Source organism: Pelobates fuscus, chromosome 2, assembly GCF_036172605.1.
Source record: "Pelobates fuscus isolate aPelFus1 chromosome 2, aPelFus1.pri, whole genome shotgun sequence".
Taxonomy (NCBI): Eukaryota; Metazoa; Chordata; class Amphibia; order Anura; family Pelobatidae; genus Pelobates; species Pelobates fuscus.
The window spans coordinates 10,730,509-10,746,324 of NC_086318.1; the positions used below are offsets into that span (position 1 = coordinate 10,730,509).

Sequence of the window (15,816 nt, forward strand, 5' to 3'; positions counted from 1 at the left end):
GGATTTTACTGACGCTGGATGTCCTCATGCGAGTGTGAGTGTGTCCAGCGTCAGTTAAGCGACATAAAGTCTTTAAGCCACCAGGAAGTGCCTCTAGTGGCTCTCTGATTGACTACATTGAATTACATTGCAGGAATAAAGCGGACTGGGACACTGCACCCAGACAACTTCAATGAGCTAAAATGTTCTGGGTGCCAATAGTGTCTCTTTAAGGGAGTATGACAATTCTTTGCAGCTGCAGCAGATACCAGAGACACTGTAGTTGGAGCACTAACCATTGAGCTATCAATGCAGCAATAAATAGTAACTTTCTATATGTGAATGTACAACGGCTAGTGGCCATCATAACCACCAAGAGTTTATTGTGACTGATCTGGCAGGCTACATTGGAACACTGGGACATTTTTAGCATGGAATAGGTTAAACAGCCTCTGTTTAAAGTGAGTGACCTGATCCCATCCTATAGAGCAGACCCCCGGGGGGACACAGCTCGGTCACCGTAGCAGAGAGCACACAGTCTCCAGGAGATGTTCCCAGACACTCTTTATCCATAAAACTCTTGGGCTCTCAGCCATTGTTTGTTTAACAATAAAAAAAGCTCTGATAAAGTCCACATTAAATAATGCAACTTGATAACCACACTCCAGTAACTGTGTCAGGCACTGCGATATGTATTTTATATAATATGTGGTGGCCTTGGGCAACTGCAGGATAGGGAAAGAGTGGGCAAGTGCCCCCCACCCCCAGAAAATGCCCTTCTTCTGGTTTAAATGGTGCCATCGAGGGGCAGTGCCTAGACGTAGTCTGGCTGTACTCCCCCTGAGTATTTTATGCAGTTGCCCCTGGTGATAGCAAGTTAATATAGTTTTGGGAAGATTAACTCGTTAGGGTAAGCTGCAGTGATCTGCAGTGAGCGGGTTAAATTGACAGATTGCAGATTATCAGACTTCGGCATGGTGGACAAAATGTGGTTCCTCAGAAAAAAAAAATAGTTTGGAGTTTTGTCCATCTTCTGGTTTGGTTCTGATAAATTTTGTCCGTCCAATAGATTCGGAAAATGATTTGGACAAATCAAAAAAGGTGAAAAAATGGTCGATAATGTTATGTATTTATTTTGAAGCACATTGATTGGACCATTTTTTAACCTTTTTTCGGTTCAGAGGACAAGTGAGAAGAAGTAACCAATACAGGGAAGGAAGGAGGAGCCGTAACAGTTCTATATTTCTATATTTCTTATATTTCTATATTTATTTGATATCACGTGATTTTATGGAAAAGACTTGTTTAAGGGGTTAAAAAGTGATAATCTGTACAACTCCCTACTCAGTCCCCCAAAACGGTCCGTTTAGTGAATAATCCCCCCCACCCATGATATTTCAGACTAATGCGATGAATTAATTGTGTGATTTTTTTGTTTTTGTTTTAATTGTATTTCTTGTGCCTGTCCCCGGTACCTGCTCGAAGCGCCCACGAATGACAGTTGTGGAAGCGACAGTGATTAAATCCTTCGCTAAACAAAGACACAGCGAATGCTTTTAGACAAAAGCCATAACAGGCTGAGCACTAGAACACAAAGGGGCACTTTGTCCTCAGGCTGAATAGAGGAGATTACTCCAGATTCCCAGCTTCAACGTGGAGCTCCGCATCGTAACTCTGCAAGACCAACGTCCAGATTCCCTGAGTCAGACTGAGAGCTTGCCCAGCTCTGGACAGTGAGAATTACTCTCATACATTCAGCTCTCATGGCAGACTATTCACTGCTTGCAAACTGGTGCTGAAGGACAGCGAACACTGGCAGCCTGTCCTGATACGCAGCTTCATCTCCCCCTAGTGGTGAAAGTAAAGTAGTGCTTGTTCCAGACTGTGAACTGGTCTATAAAAATGGCTTTTTTTTTTTAAACGGGTTCAGACCTATATTGGGGGCTTCCAATTCTTTTATCACACATTCTAGGAGATTGTTTTTCCATGCTTTTGCCAATTTCTTTTTTCTTTAAATAAAGCAGAGCCTGCTGCAAATAAAAGAACAGATGTAATTATGACACCAGTCGGCTGATTGTGCACGATGTTTGACACCAGTCGGCTGATTGTGCACGATGTTTGACACCAGTCGGCTGATTGTGCATGATGTTTGACACCAGTCGGCTGATTGTGCACGATGTTTGACACCAGTCGGCTGATTGTGCACGATGTTTGACACCAGTCGGCTGATTGTGTACGATGTTTGACACCAGTCGGCTGATTGTGTACGATGTTTGACACCAGTCGGCTGATTGTGTACGATGTTTGACACCAGTCGGCTGATTGTGTACGATGTTTGACACCAGTCGGCTGATTGTGCACGATGTTTGACACCAGTCGGCTGATTGTGTACGATGTTTGACACCAGTCGGCTGATTGTGTACGATGTTTGACACCAGTCGGCTGATTGTGTACGATGTTTGACACCAGTCGGCTGATTGTGTACGATGTTTGACACCAGTCGGCTGATTGTGCACGATGTTTGACACCAGTCGGCTGATTGTGCATGATGTTTGACACCAGTCGGCTGATTGTGCACGATGTTTGACACCAGTCGGCTGATTGTGCACGATGTTTGACACCAGTCGGCTGATGTACGACAAGCATGTCAAACTTGCGGCCCACAATAGATATATTTGCGGCCCACCTGCCCTGGGGCACTTTGTGTTGTGCCTGTAAGACAGAAAAGATATATATTAGATTGGGTGGAGGGGGCAGTGTATTAGCGTGGGGTGGAGGGGGCAGTGTATTGGATTTGTGGGCAGTGTATTAGAATGGGGTGGGGGCAGTGTATTGGATTTGTGGGCAGTGTATTAGAATGGGGTGGGGGGCAGCGTATTGGATTTGTGGGCAGTGTATTATAATGGGGTGGGGGCAGTGTATTGGATTGGTGGGCAGTGTATTAGAATGGGGTGGGGGGCAGCGTATTGGATTTGTGGGCAGTGTATTAGAATGGGGTGGGGGCAGTGTGTTGGATTTGTGGGCAGTGTATTAGAATGGGGTGGGGGGCAGTGTATTGGATTTGTGGGCAGTGTATAAGAATGGGGTAAGGGGCAGTGTATTGTATTTGTGGGCTGTGTATTAGAATGGGGTGGGGGGCAGTGTGTTGGATTTGTGGGCTGTGTATTAGAATGGGGTGGGGGCAGTGTGTTGGATTTGTGGGCAGTGTATTAGAATGGGGGAGGGGCAGCGTATTGGATTTGTGGGCAGTGTATTAGAATGGGGTGGGGGCAGTGTGTTGGATTTGTGGGCAGTGTATTCGAATGGGGTGGGGGGCAGCGTATGGGATTTGTGGGCAGTGTTTTAGAATGGGGTGGGGGGCAGCGTATTGGATTTGTGGGCAGTGTATTAGAAAGGGGTAAGGGGCAGTGTGTTGGATTTGTGGGCAGTGTATTAGAATGGGGTGGGGGGCAGCGTATTGGATTTGTGGGCAGTGTATTCGAAGGTGGTGGGTGGCAGCGTATTGGATTTGTGGGCAGTGTATTAGAATGGGGTAAGGGGCAGTGTGTTGGATTTGTGGGCAGTGTATTAGAATGGGGTGGGGGGCAGTGTATTGTATTTGTGGGCAGTGTATTAGAATGGGGTAAGGGGCAGTGTGTTGGATTTGTGGGCAGTGTATTAGAATGGGGTGGGGGGCAGTGTGTTGGATTTGTGGGCAGTGTATTAGAATGGGGTGGGGGGCAGTGTGTTGGATTTGTGGGCAGTGTATTAGAATGGGGTGGGGGGCAGCGTATTGTATTTGTGGGCAGTGTATTAGAATGGGGTGGGGGCAATTTGTTGGATTTGTGGGCAGTGTATTAGCATGGGGGAGGGGCAGTGTGTTGGATTTGTGGGCAGTGTATTAGAATGGGGTGGGGGGCAGCGTATTGGATTTGTGGGCAGTGTATTAGAATGGGGTAAGGGGCAGTGTGTTTGATTTGTTGGCAGTGTATTAGAATGGGGTGGGGGGCAGTGTATTGTATTTGTGGGCAGTGTATTAGAATGGGGTGGGGGGCAGTGTGTTGGATATGGGGCCAATGTATTGTCTTTGTGGGCAGTGTATTAGATTGGGTCTGAATGGAGGTGCTGAATGCTCCCCATGGAGGTGCTGATTGTCAGCGCAGCTTTTTGCCACACAAAAATGTATCTGACTTATATTTCATATTGGTTTATTCATTATAGACAGTCTCTTTTATTTAAGCTTCTCAGCTTGAGGTATTCACTTACCCCTATTACTGTATGCAGTTATCCCTACTGATTTACCTCTCACATATCCCCCACAGGTCAGCTGAGCTTCATTACTCTCCTTAGGGTTATAGTTGTGGAGTGTTTATTTCATTTTTTGTTTATATATTTTCTCTATGTATCTTATGGTTTACCAATTAATGTGTGTTTTAATTCTTAAGCAACTCTGAGGTATCTAAACATGTACGCCTTGGACTTTTTGCCCTAGGACCACTTCCTTTCTTCTCTTTAATACTAAAATAACCTAGCCACTGGGTTCTGGGGGGCCTGTTTGCTAGCCTTTTGCCTCAGGATTATGGCCCTGGGGTGTATGGCTCTTTAAAAACATTATTTGGGCATATTGAGACTTTTTGGAACAAGGCCCCTGTAAAACTGTGTCCCCCGACTGTGAAAATTCTTTGTTCGTGTCCTTTTCTTATATGGTTCGGTAAATGGGGCTTACCATACAAATTACCGAAAAGGCGGACCTCACACGAGTGGAGTGTGCCGCCAATTTCCTCCCAGGCTGGTGGTTAACCACAGGTTAATTGTCGAACGCTGGGTGGCCACGTTCGTACAGTCGAACACGTGGTGGCGGCCATCTTGTTTAGTCGAACACGGTCAGCTGTGTTTTGCCGTCAAACTCATGGAACTTAAATCGGCTACACGACGGCACAAATACCGCTGAACCTTACCTTCTTTTCCACTTTGACGGAAATCGAAGTGTGTTCGACGATTCGAACGCCACGTTATTATGGGCTATTTGCAGGAACGGTGCCCGTTCTTGCATTCAATGGGACTTAGTCTTTTTTCTATGTGAAATAGACCAAATATGACTTCCACCTATCTTTTGAACCACTGGACCAATTCGGATGATTTTTACATGTTTGTACACTGTTTATGCTGGTTTAGAATATAGAATTATATGTGAATTGTATGTATAGTTCGGAAGTTATGAATATTGTATAAAACTGTATATTTTCTACCTGTGATAATTAAGTTAACCCATTGTGTTCAGTAATTATATCACAGGAAGAAGGGAGGGTTTGTGTGCCTTAACTGGGAGTGTCTGACTGTACTGTAATGTTTTGATTGGCTATTGTAACAGCATGTCCTGTATCCCACAAGGTCCACGTAGGTGGTAACCTTGTGGGAAAACTTGTATATAAGTGCCAATAAACCCTCAGACTGCTGAGTTCCTGTTTTACCCTCAACATAGAGCCTCGTTTCATGTATGGGGGAAAAGGCTGCATTTACACTGGGAATTGCTATACACTGTATACTCCCTTGGCTATAATCACTAAGCTCTTTTAAGAGCAAGTTCCTTCTTTGCTCTCTGAAGGAAGAGAGGTTCCGTCTGCAGTGCTTATGGTGTTGAGTGGAGTGCTTGGAGCCTTCAGGAAGCATCCATCAACGGAAGTACCCAGTCAGGGTGCCAGGTGATCCGTTAACCCCCTATCTAGATATCCTGAAGACACACACTATAGGCCCTGTACACCAAACAAAATTCTGTTTTTCTTTTTGCCACACATGCACAATGTCTTTTGTTTTTTAGACAGGATTAGGGAAGTTGAAATATGACCCTTTGAAAAGGGTATTTCATGCATCTTGTGATTGTGTCATGTGTCAATGAGATAAGACATTTATAATAATTGTAAAAATAAAAATGATGAATGACGTGACATAATGGTAATCCTATGTTCTAATACAGAGGTAGCCCAGAATGTGAAGAATTACAATCATCCAATGGTGCTGGACGGACAGGTGTTGAGATACCATATTGTGGGGAAAGGAGAATGATTACCAGGTTTTTTTTTTACTATAGTGAATTTCAAATTTAAAGGGACACTATAGTCACCAGAAGAACTACAGCTTTTTGCATTTGTTCTGGTGAGTATAATCATTCCCTTTGGGCTTTTTGCAGTAAACATTGTGGTTTCAGAGAAAATGCAGTGTTTACATTACAGCCTAGTGATAACTCCACTGGCCACTCCTCAGATGGCTGTTAGAGGTGCTTCCTGCGGCAGTGCTGCACAGAGTGACTGCCATTCAGTGTCTCCACCCTCTGCATGCATTGACTCAATGTATCTGTATGAGGAGATGCTGATTGGACAGGGCTGTATTTGGCTTGTGCTGGCTCTACCCCTGATCGCTTCCTTGACAGTCTCAGCCAATCCAATGCTTTCCTATGCACTTCTGATGATGTCAGCCAAACAGGCAGATTGGGGGGGGGGGGGGGGGGGGGGAGTGCTTGGAGCCTTCAGGAAGCATCCATCAACGGAAGTACCCAGTCAGGGTGCCAGGTGATCCGTTAACCCCCTATCTAGATATCCTGAAGACACACACTATAGGCCCTGTACACCAAACAAAATTCTGTTTTTCTTTTTGCCACACATGCACAATGTCTTTTGTTTTTTAGACAGGATTAGGGAAGCAGGCTTAACGCTGAAGCCTGCCAAATGTAACATAGGAATGGCCGAGGTCCAGTACCTCGGGCATCGAGTAGGCTATGGGAAACAGAAACCTGAGACAGCTAAAGTAGAGGCTGTAGCCCAGTGGCCAACCCCCAGAACCAAGACTCAGGTGTTAGCCTTTATAGGGACGGCCCTACTTTGAAGCCCTACAAGAGTGAGGAGGTCCAGTGTCAGTTAGGCAACTTTTTTTATACTGTACTTCTCGAAATAAACCCACGTTACTATGAAAACTGACCTTTTTGTTTAAACCTTGTTAAACCTTGTTTAAACCTTGTTTATTTGGCACGTGTTAGCCTTTGAATTTGACATGCTTGGTGTACGATGTTGGACACCAGTCAGCTGATTGTGTAATACATATATGAAGATTCTAGCACATGTGTATTTATAGATGAGGTATATGTTGCAATATGTAGTAGACACATAGATATTGGGACAAGATGGAGAGTTCCGATTAGCAGCTGTGCAGAGAAGAGACTGGATTTAAGAGAGTTACGTATTGTACCCCTAAATAGGTTTTTCTCTCCTGAAGGAAGAACGTGTTGTAAGTAAGATTCATATCCAAATAGAGAATGGCCAGAAATTATACTTGTAGACAGGTGAAATGGGTGCGCACAGGTGGGGTACTCACCCTAATTTAATGGGTACATAGCAAAGGGTTAACGGTGTGACATAGCAATGCCACAACACTCAGTTGTCACAATAAGATTAGTATTATGTAGGGATAATTTAATTCCAACACCTGTCTCACAGGAAACACTTCCTAACGTTCCCTTCCTTTTCCAGGGAAGTTCAAGCTGTTGGATCAGGATCGCGATGTCCGTGAGCCCGTGCAGTATTTCAGCAGCGTAGAAGAGGTGGCGAGTGTATTTCCTGACCGTGTCTTTGTAATGGAAGCCATCACATTCAGCGTCAAGGTCAGCGTCACTGCTTTCCTGGTACAAAAAGGGTCCATATTGAACAAGGAGAGGTGATATCTTGAAAGAGAGTCAGATGTTCTCCAACCATGCCAGATTTAGTGCATAGCTTTAAAGGAACACTATAGTAACCAAGACAACTTCAGTTTAATGAAGCAGATTGTGTGTGTATATCATGCCCCTAAAGTCTCACTGCTCGAATCTCTACCATTTAGAAGTTAAATCACTTTTGTTTCTGATTATGCAGCCCTTGTCACATGTCCCCTGGCTGTGAATGACACAGCATGCATGAAAACAAAATGGTTTCATTTTTAATCAGATGTAACTTATTTTAAAGGGACACTATAGTCACCTAAATTACTTTAGCTAAACAGAGCAGTTTTAGTGTATAGATCATTCCCCTGCAATTTCACTGCTCAATTCACTGCCATTTAGGAGTTAAATCACTTTGTTTCTGTTTATGCAGCCCTAGCCACACCTCCCCTGGCTATGATTGACAGAGCCTGCATGAAAAAAAAACTGGTTTCACTTTCAAACAGATGTAATTTACCTTAAATAATTGTATCTCAATCTCTAAATTGAACTTTAATCACATACAGGAGGCTCTTGCAGGGTCTAGCAAGCTATTAACATAGCAGGGGATAATACAATCTTAATTAAACAGAACTTGCAATAAAGAAAGCCTAAATAGGGCTCTCTATACAGGAAGTGTTTATGGAAGGCTGTGCAAGTCACATGCAGGGAGGTGTGACTAGGGTTCATAAACAAAGGGATTAAATTCCTAAATGGCAGAGGATTGAGCAGTGAGGCTGCAGGGGCATGTTCTATACACCAAAACTGCTTCATTAAGCTTAAGTTGTTCAGGTGACTATACTGTCCCTTTAAACGTTTTTATCTCCTGCTCTGTAAATTGAACTTTAATTACACACAGGAGGCTCCTGCCAGGTCTAACAAGCTATTAACAGAGCAGGAGATAGGAAATTCTAAATTAAATAGAATGTGCAATAAAGGAAGTGTATTTGGAGTACTGTACACAGTACTGGAGACCGTATCTTCAGAAGGATATTGATACCTTAGAGAGAGTTCAGAGAAGGGCTACTAAACTGGTTCATGGATTGCAGGATAAAACTTACCAGGAAAGGTTAAAGGATCTTAACATGTATAGCTTGGAGGACGAGACAGGGGGGATATGATAGAAACATTTAAATACATAAAGGGAATCAACACAGTAAAGGAGGAGACTATATTTAAAAGAAGAAAAACTACCACAACAAGAGGACATAGTCTTACATTAGAGGGGCAAAGGTTTAAAAATAATACCAGGAAGTATTACTTTACTGAGAGGGTAGTGGATGCATGGAATAGCCTTCCATCTGAAGTGGTAGAGGTTAACACAGTAAAGGAGTTTAAGCATGCGTGGGATAGGCATAAGGCTATCCTAACTATAAGATAAGGCCAGGGACTAATGAAAGTATTTAGAAAACTGGGCAGACTAGATGGGCCGAATGGTTCTTATCTGCCGTCACATTCTATGTTTCTATGTTTCTATGTTTCTATGTAAACATTAGATTACTTTTTACAGGAAGTGTTTAGGGAGGCTGTGTAAGTCACATGCAGGGAGGTGTGACTAGGACTGTATAAACAAAGTTCATTAACTCCTACATGGCAGAGAATTGAGACTGCAGGAGCAGTGATATATACACAAAACCTGCTTCATTAAGATAAAGTTGTTTTGGTCACTATTGTGTCCTTTTAAAGAGAAACGTATTACTTCTCGGCAAACCATATTTTGAATATGTGCTGGCATTAAAATGCCTGCATTTCTCGGATTAAAGAATAATCTTCCTCTGGTTCTGTCCATCATCATGAAAACCCAAGCTGGGATGGAAAATAGTTAGTTGGAGACCTAAAAAGCCTGAGCTGTTAATGTTACATACTATTTTGACAAAAGTCCAACACATTCTAATAAGTAATATCTGCTTCTGTTAAATAAAAAGTAATGTAAAATGTTTAATCCAACTGGAGAATCAACGACACTTCAGGATTGTCATGAGTACATGCATTTTATCCAGCTCTGGTCTCCAGGGGATTAGATATTGTATAATTGAAATCTCAGTAGCAGCCAGATATGTTTAATGTTTTATACACTCCCAGACTCCTCCATATAATATTCAGAAAGTTTATTAAATCTGTCAAAATCTGTGATCTGTATTTTTCCCCTTAGGTGGTCTCCGGTGAATTCAGTGAAGACAGTGAGGTGTACAATTTTACCTTGCACACTGGAGATGAGCTGACTCTTATGGGCCAGGCAGAGATCCTGTGTGCTAAGACAGTGAAGGAAAAGTCACGCTTCAATACTATCCTAAAGAAGTTTGGAAAGACTGGCACTCTCGGTAAACAGGTGAAGGGCAAGATGCCCTGCTTGATATGCATGAACCATCGCACCAATGAGAGTTTGAGTCTTCCCTTCCAGTGCAAGGGCAGCTTCAGTACACGGAGTCCACTGGAGCTACAGATGCAGGAAGGGGAACACACAATTCGTAGCATTATCGAGAAGGTACGACTGCCAGTCAATGTAGTGGTTCCCACCCGCCCTGCTCGCAACCCTTATGACCTTCATGTCATTAGAGAGGGCCATCGGTATAAGCTGGTGAGCATCATCTCTAAAACTGTGGTGCTTTGTTGCCTCCTGCGAAAAGTGGAAGTGAATCCCTTCCACTTTCTTCTTCTCACAGACATGCCACGCTTTTCTCTACCTGAGGGTCTTCTCTGTGGAGACCCACACTTTGATAAATTAGTGAGAGACTGCTCTCTTTTTTGCCAAGAACAGAGGTTCAACCCAGATGAGTATTCCAAGGCTGTTCGAGAAACTAAGACAGACTTTACAGAGGAATGTGCCAGTCCTAGAAAAATTCGTGTCTGCCTTCAGGGATTTTCTACAGGCTCCATTAACTACACCAGAGAGGAACTGAGCCAGGGTCTTCAGCGTCTTTCATTGTGTGTTTACAGTGGAACACTTCCAGACAATCCCAGTCCACCTGACTGCCGTGAGGCTCAGAACCAGGGTTTGGGCTCTTCATCTGATAACTCAGACCTTGACCAGGAGTACATGACTCCTGATTGGGTGGAACAAGATTTTAGGACTCAGGATCAGCTTGAGATTCCCTATGAGGAACTTTGGACCAACCAGACCTCTGAGAATTACTCAGAACCCAGCAGTCAACCTGTTGATTTAGAGTGTGGTAACAAGGTCCAGCAAGACCTCATCTCTTTTGTGACATCTTCTCCCATGGAAGGAAAAGGAAATGCATGTTCTCCACCAGCCTTAACTACTGAGGAGAAAAGGGAAGAAAATCCTCCCCCTGTCCCTCCAAAATCAGATGCAGTAAGTGTTCATCCGACATCAAATAATTGTAGTACAGTTTGACTGAGCAGTTGAAATATGACCCTTTGAAAAGGGTATTTCATGCATCTTGTGATTGTGTCATGTGTCAATGAGATAAGACATTTATAATAATTGTAAAAATAAAAATGATGAATGACGTGACATAATGGTAATCCTATGTTCTAATACAGAGGTAGCCCAGAATGTGAAGAATTACAATCATCCAATGGTGCTGGACGGACAGGTGTTGAGATACCATATTGTGGGGAAAGGAGAATGATACACGTAGGATGGGACCATTACCAGGGTTTTTTTTTTACTATAGTGAATTTCAAATTTAAAGGGACACTATAGTCACCAGAAGAACTACAGCTTTTTGCATTTGTTCTGGTGAGTATAATCATTCCCTTTGGGCTTTTTGCAGTAAACATTGTGGTTTCAGAGAAAATGCAGTGTTTACATTACACCCTAGTGATAACTCCACTGGCCACTCCTCAGATGGCTGTTAGAGGTGCTTCCTGCGGCAGTGCTGCACAGAGTGACTGCCATTCAGTGTCTCCACCCTCTGCATGCATTGACTCAATGTATCTGTATGAGGAGATGCTGATTGGACAGGGCTGTATTTGGCTTGTGCTGGCTCTACCCCTGATCGCTTCCTTGACAGTCTCAGCCAATCCAATGCTTTCCTATGCACTTCTGATGATGTCAGCCAAACAGGCAGATTGGGGGGGGGGGGGGGGGGGGAGCCAGCAGCAGCAGACTGAAATAATGTTAAGATTTTATTATATTTAGGAGGGCAAGGGGATGCCAGGGGGGCTAGATGTTGTTTTTAACAAACATGTATTCCTGACCCTATAGCTTTCCTCTAAAGGAGTAACCCAACTGGGAGCACATCTGACTTAGAAAATGTTTCCGGCTATTTTATCCCTAAATTTGAAATAAATTCTCACTTTAGTAAATAACCTAGTGTATGATAAACCCAAGGAATGGAAGCATTACATGATAAAAGTGACAGTAACATTGAATAACAAGTGAGAGTCTGTGACATGAATGAAAATATCCTGCAGTCGATACGCCATGTGAGAGAACAGACATGGTTTATTATGATCTCTACATCTTCCACAAGCCTTCAGCAGCCGTGTTATCTCATGTTATATCATGTTATCTCATGGTATCGCATGGTATCTCATGTTATCGCATGGTATCTCATGGGATCTCATGGGATCTCATGGTATCTCATGGTACCGCATGGTATCTCATGGTATCTCATGTTATCTCATGGTATCTCATGTGATCTCATGGTATCTAATGTTATCTCATGCTATCTCATGCTATCTCATGCTATCTCATGCTATCTCCTGGTATCTCATGTTATCTCATGGTATCTCATGTGGTCTCATGTTATCTCATGGTATCTCATGTTATATCATGTAATCTCATGGTATCTCATGGCATCTCATGGTATATCATGGTATCTCATGGCATCTCATGTTATCTCATGGTATCTCATGTTATCTGCCATTATCATAATTATTTATGGCATTTATATAGCGCCAACCTATTCCAATATTATAAGAAGGGGGACATTTAACAATAAATGAGACAATTACAAAATGTTACAAGAACAATAGATGAATGAGGACCCTGCTCAAACAAGCTTATAGTCTATAGGAAGTGGGGTATAAAAAAAACAATAGGAAGAGCGTCCGGGAGATAGCCACCAAACAACAACGGTGGGAAACTAGCAGAATTGGAAGATGACAGTGGAGAGTGGCCCTTTAAGAAGAGAGCAAGATTTTTGACACAGAAGTTACTCTGGGAGGCCATATGCTTTGAAGAGATGGGTTTGGAGGGACTTCTTAAACGATTGAAGACTATGGGAGACTCTAATGGGGGTTAGGCAGACTGTTCCAAAGGAAAATAAGCCACCTATGAGAAGTCCTGCAAGTGTGAATCAGCAGTAAGGGTGTGAGGAGCGGACAAGAGAAGGTCACCGGCAGAGAGAGCAGGAGGAGGCGTACCTACCAATTGGTGAAGAAATATAACAGCTTTATAGGTAAGGGTTATTATTTTGAATTGGCACTTACAGGAAGCCGGTGTACGGACTAACAGAGAGGTGAGGTGTGATTGGACCGACTGGAGAGGAAAATCAGTCTGGCGGCAGCATTCATTACAGACTGTAGTTTTCTGGCGCAGGTCCTCCAGTCAGTGTTCTAAAGTTACGATAAAAAGAAGGGTAAACAGGACACCCTTGCCAGGTACCATTGGGATCTGGAATGGGGCAGAAAGAAATCCAGCATTGGAATTGACATATAAATAAATATAAAGCCATAATACCTTTTACCAAAGAGGTATAAGCAAACACTCCATGTATGTCCAGATCAGTCTGTCGAAGGTCTTTTTCCCATTCAGCGTTAGGAGATGGCCCCTGTCAGAAGAGTACCCTAGATGTTATACAACATTTAACAGCTTTATAGTGTTTCTGTCGGAGCAAACAATCTCTGACTGATCATTGTGTACAAGGTTTGATAAAAAAATTTATATTCTGTTTGCTATTAATGTTGCATATAATTTGGTATCATAATTTAAAAGTGATATAGGTCTGACATGTTGGCATTGTGTGGGAGGCTTCCCTGGCTTACACGATGTGGGTATGTATGCCCCTAGCATTTCTTACAGGAGGGATCCCAATTTGAAACTCCTGTGAAATATAGATAGTAACGACTTGGCAATTAGCTGCTGGTGGGCCATCAGGACCAGGTGCTTTGTGAGAGGACATCTCTGAAATCGTTTTTTCCAGCTCTTCTAGAGCCAAGGGTTCCGCTATCAGTTAAATGTCAGTGGGGGTCAATCCAGGGAGCTTCAATGGAGCTAACACCCCGCCCCCTTGGTGACATCAGCAAAATAGTCGATTTTTAGCCAATCTAATGCTTTCCCAAAGCCGTTTTGGTCAACAGGTGACTGGTGGGACCGAGGAAGGTTGTCAAACCATGTTAAAGTGGGCTGTAGTGGTTATGGTACTTGTAGTGTTCCTTTGATGAGTGGTGTTTTGTTATGTATCCAGTTTGTCCATATGTCTGTGGTTTTGACTCTTTATTAAGACTGTGCTTGATGTGATTAGTTTTTACTCTTTATAGGCTTTTTACTCAGGTATTACAGCGCCATCTAGTGGAGCAGTCAGTTCACTTCATGTCACCTGATTGGACAGTTTATTAGATGGTGAGCCCTTTTATTCTCAACTTCTCAATTCTTCGTTATGAAATCTCTGCAATTAAACTGTCCTGGAGTGAAGTGTCTCTGAACCTTTCAGTTCTTCCCGTACTGTGAGCGCCTGTCTTAATAACAATCTCCATGGGAACAAGATAATGCCATTAAAAGTCATCGGGCCATTCGCAGCTCTCTAATTGGATGTTGCTAGGACACCTAGATGACTCCACACAGCTGGTCCATCAGCTCCTGGACCTTAGGACATGTAGTCACAGAGTTGGGAGACGCAGGTCGATGATAAACTTTGAGACTTTCGTCTTTCTGATGAAGTACTGACCACAAAGGACCTTTCTGACAGCTTTAATGACATGTTTAGTGTAACCAGGATACATTTTAGTTTGAGAAACATAAGGGAATTACCTTTTTAATCTTTAAACTGTGTGGAACAATTTCCTGCACTGTCAGCATTGGCAGCTGGTGAAATGTTTAAATGGTGGGGCAATAGACTCAACCTCTCAATAAACTCGTAATTGTCCACCAGCCTCTTATTTCTCCCCTCTCATTTATAGCAGCCTTCTCTGTCTCGCTTCCTTTACATGTAACTCCTCTTTTCAACCATTTCACTTTACTCTTATTTATGAATGGCACATTATTTTTATATTCACTCCATTTATGCATATGCACATCTTAACTCCTAACGTGTATTTTTAAAGAGTAATTTAAGACAGACACCCCCCTCTCTTGGATATGAATACACAGATATTACTTATCTAATCCCCATAAAACGGGGGATAGTGAATATATTGTACTCACAAACTGGAGATTGATAGTAGGCATATGACAGCTCAAAGTACTGCAGCATCTTCTTTCCTTCACTCCATGTCTGTATATAAAGGTAAAAAGAGGAGAGGCAAACACATAGTGCAAAACTGTATGAAAATATAATCAATATTTATTACAAGTCAGTAAAATAGTAAGCTCATCTGTAAAACACTTCACCCACTCTGAAGGGAAATAAAATGGATCTACTGGAACAGTGTTGATGTGGTTCAATTCCAAAGGTGAAGTAAAAACAGCAATAGAAATATAAATAAATAAATAGCATAAAATAATATGTCTCTCCTGGCCCTTCGGACTGGGTGAATTCTAGATACTGGCTGATAGGCCATTGTAAGAATGCCCACCAGGATTAACACTCCAGTATCAGCTGTGCCAGTAACACTCCAGTATCAGCTGTGCCTGTGTCAGGTTTTTGTACCATTGTTTTGTTTTGTTTTTCCCGGTTTATCAATATCTTGGTCGCATTGCCAATTTTTGACAGAGGCGCATATGCTCAGTCATTGCAGCGTTGTGACATCATCCCATTTAAATCCTTGTCACCTGGGGATTGGCGACCTTTTGTGTTTCCCTAAGCATGTTTCTGCTGAAGTTCTATTGTTTTTTATGTTTTTTTGACCCATCATTGATTTTTGTCTTTTCTGGTATCCCTGATTTGACTAGTCATGACCCTGATTTTGGTTCTTGGTTTTCCAGGACCCACCAGTTTTCTATTTGTATCTCTGGCCTTTAAATGAGTAATTTAGTGCTGTTCTTCCGATTTCTACTCTACACGTTA

General features: G+C 42.7%; 1 protein-coding gene across 1 annotated transcript in view; it reads left to right on the forward strand.

Annotated features, from left to right (window-relative positions):
• GAREM2 (GRB2 associated regulator of MAPK1 subtype 2) overlaps positions 1–15,816 on the forward strand; it is a 205,002-nt gene that overhangs the window by 181,083 nt on the left and 8,103 nt on the right. The window contains exons 3-4 of the mRNA XM_063440771.1: positions 7,479–7,609; positions 9,834–10,994. Of these exons, the coding sequence (XP_063296841.1) occupies positions 7,479–7,609; positions 9,834–10,994 (1,292 nt within the window). The remainder of the gene's footprint in view (positions 1–7,478; positions 7,610–9,833; positions 10,995–15,816) is intronic.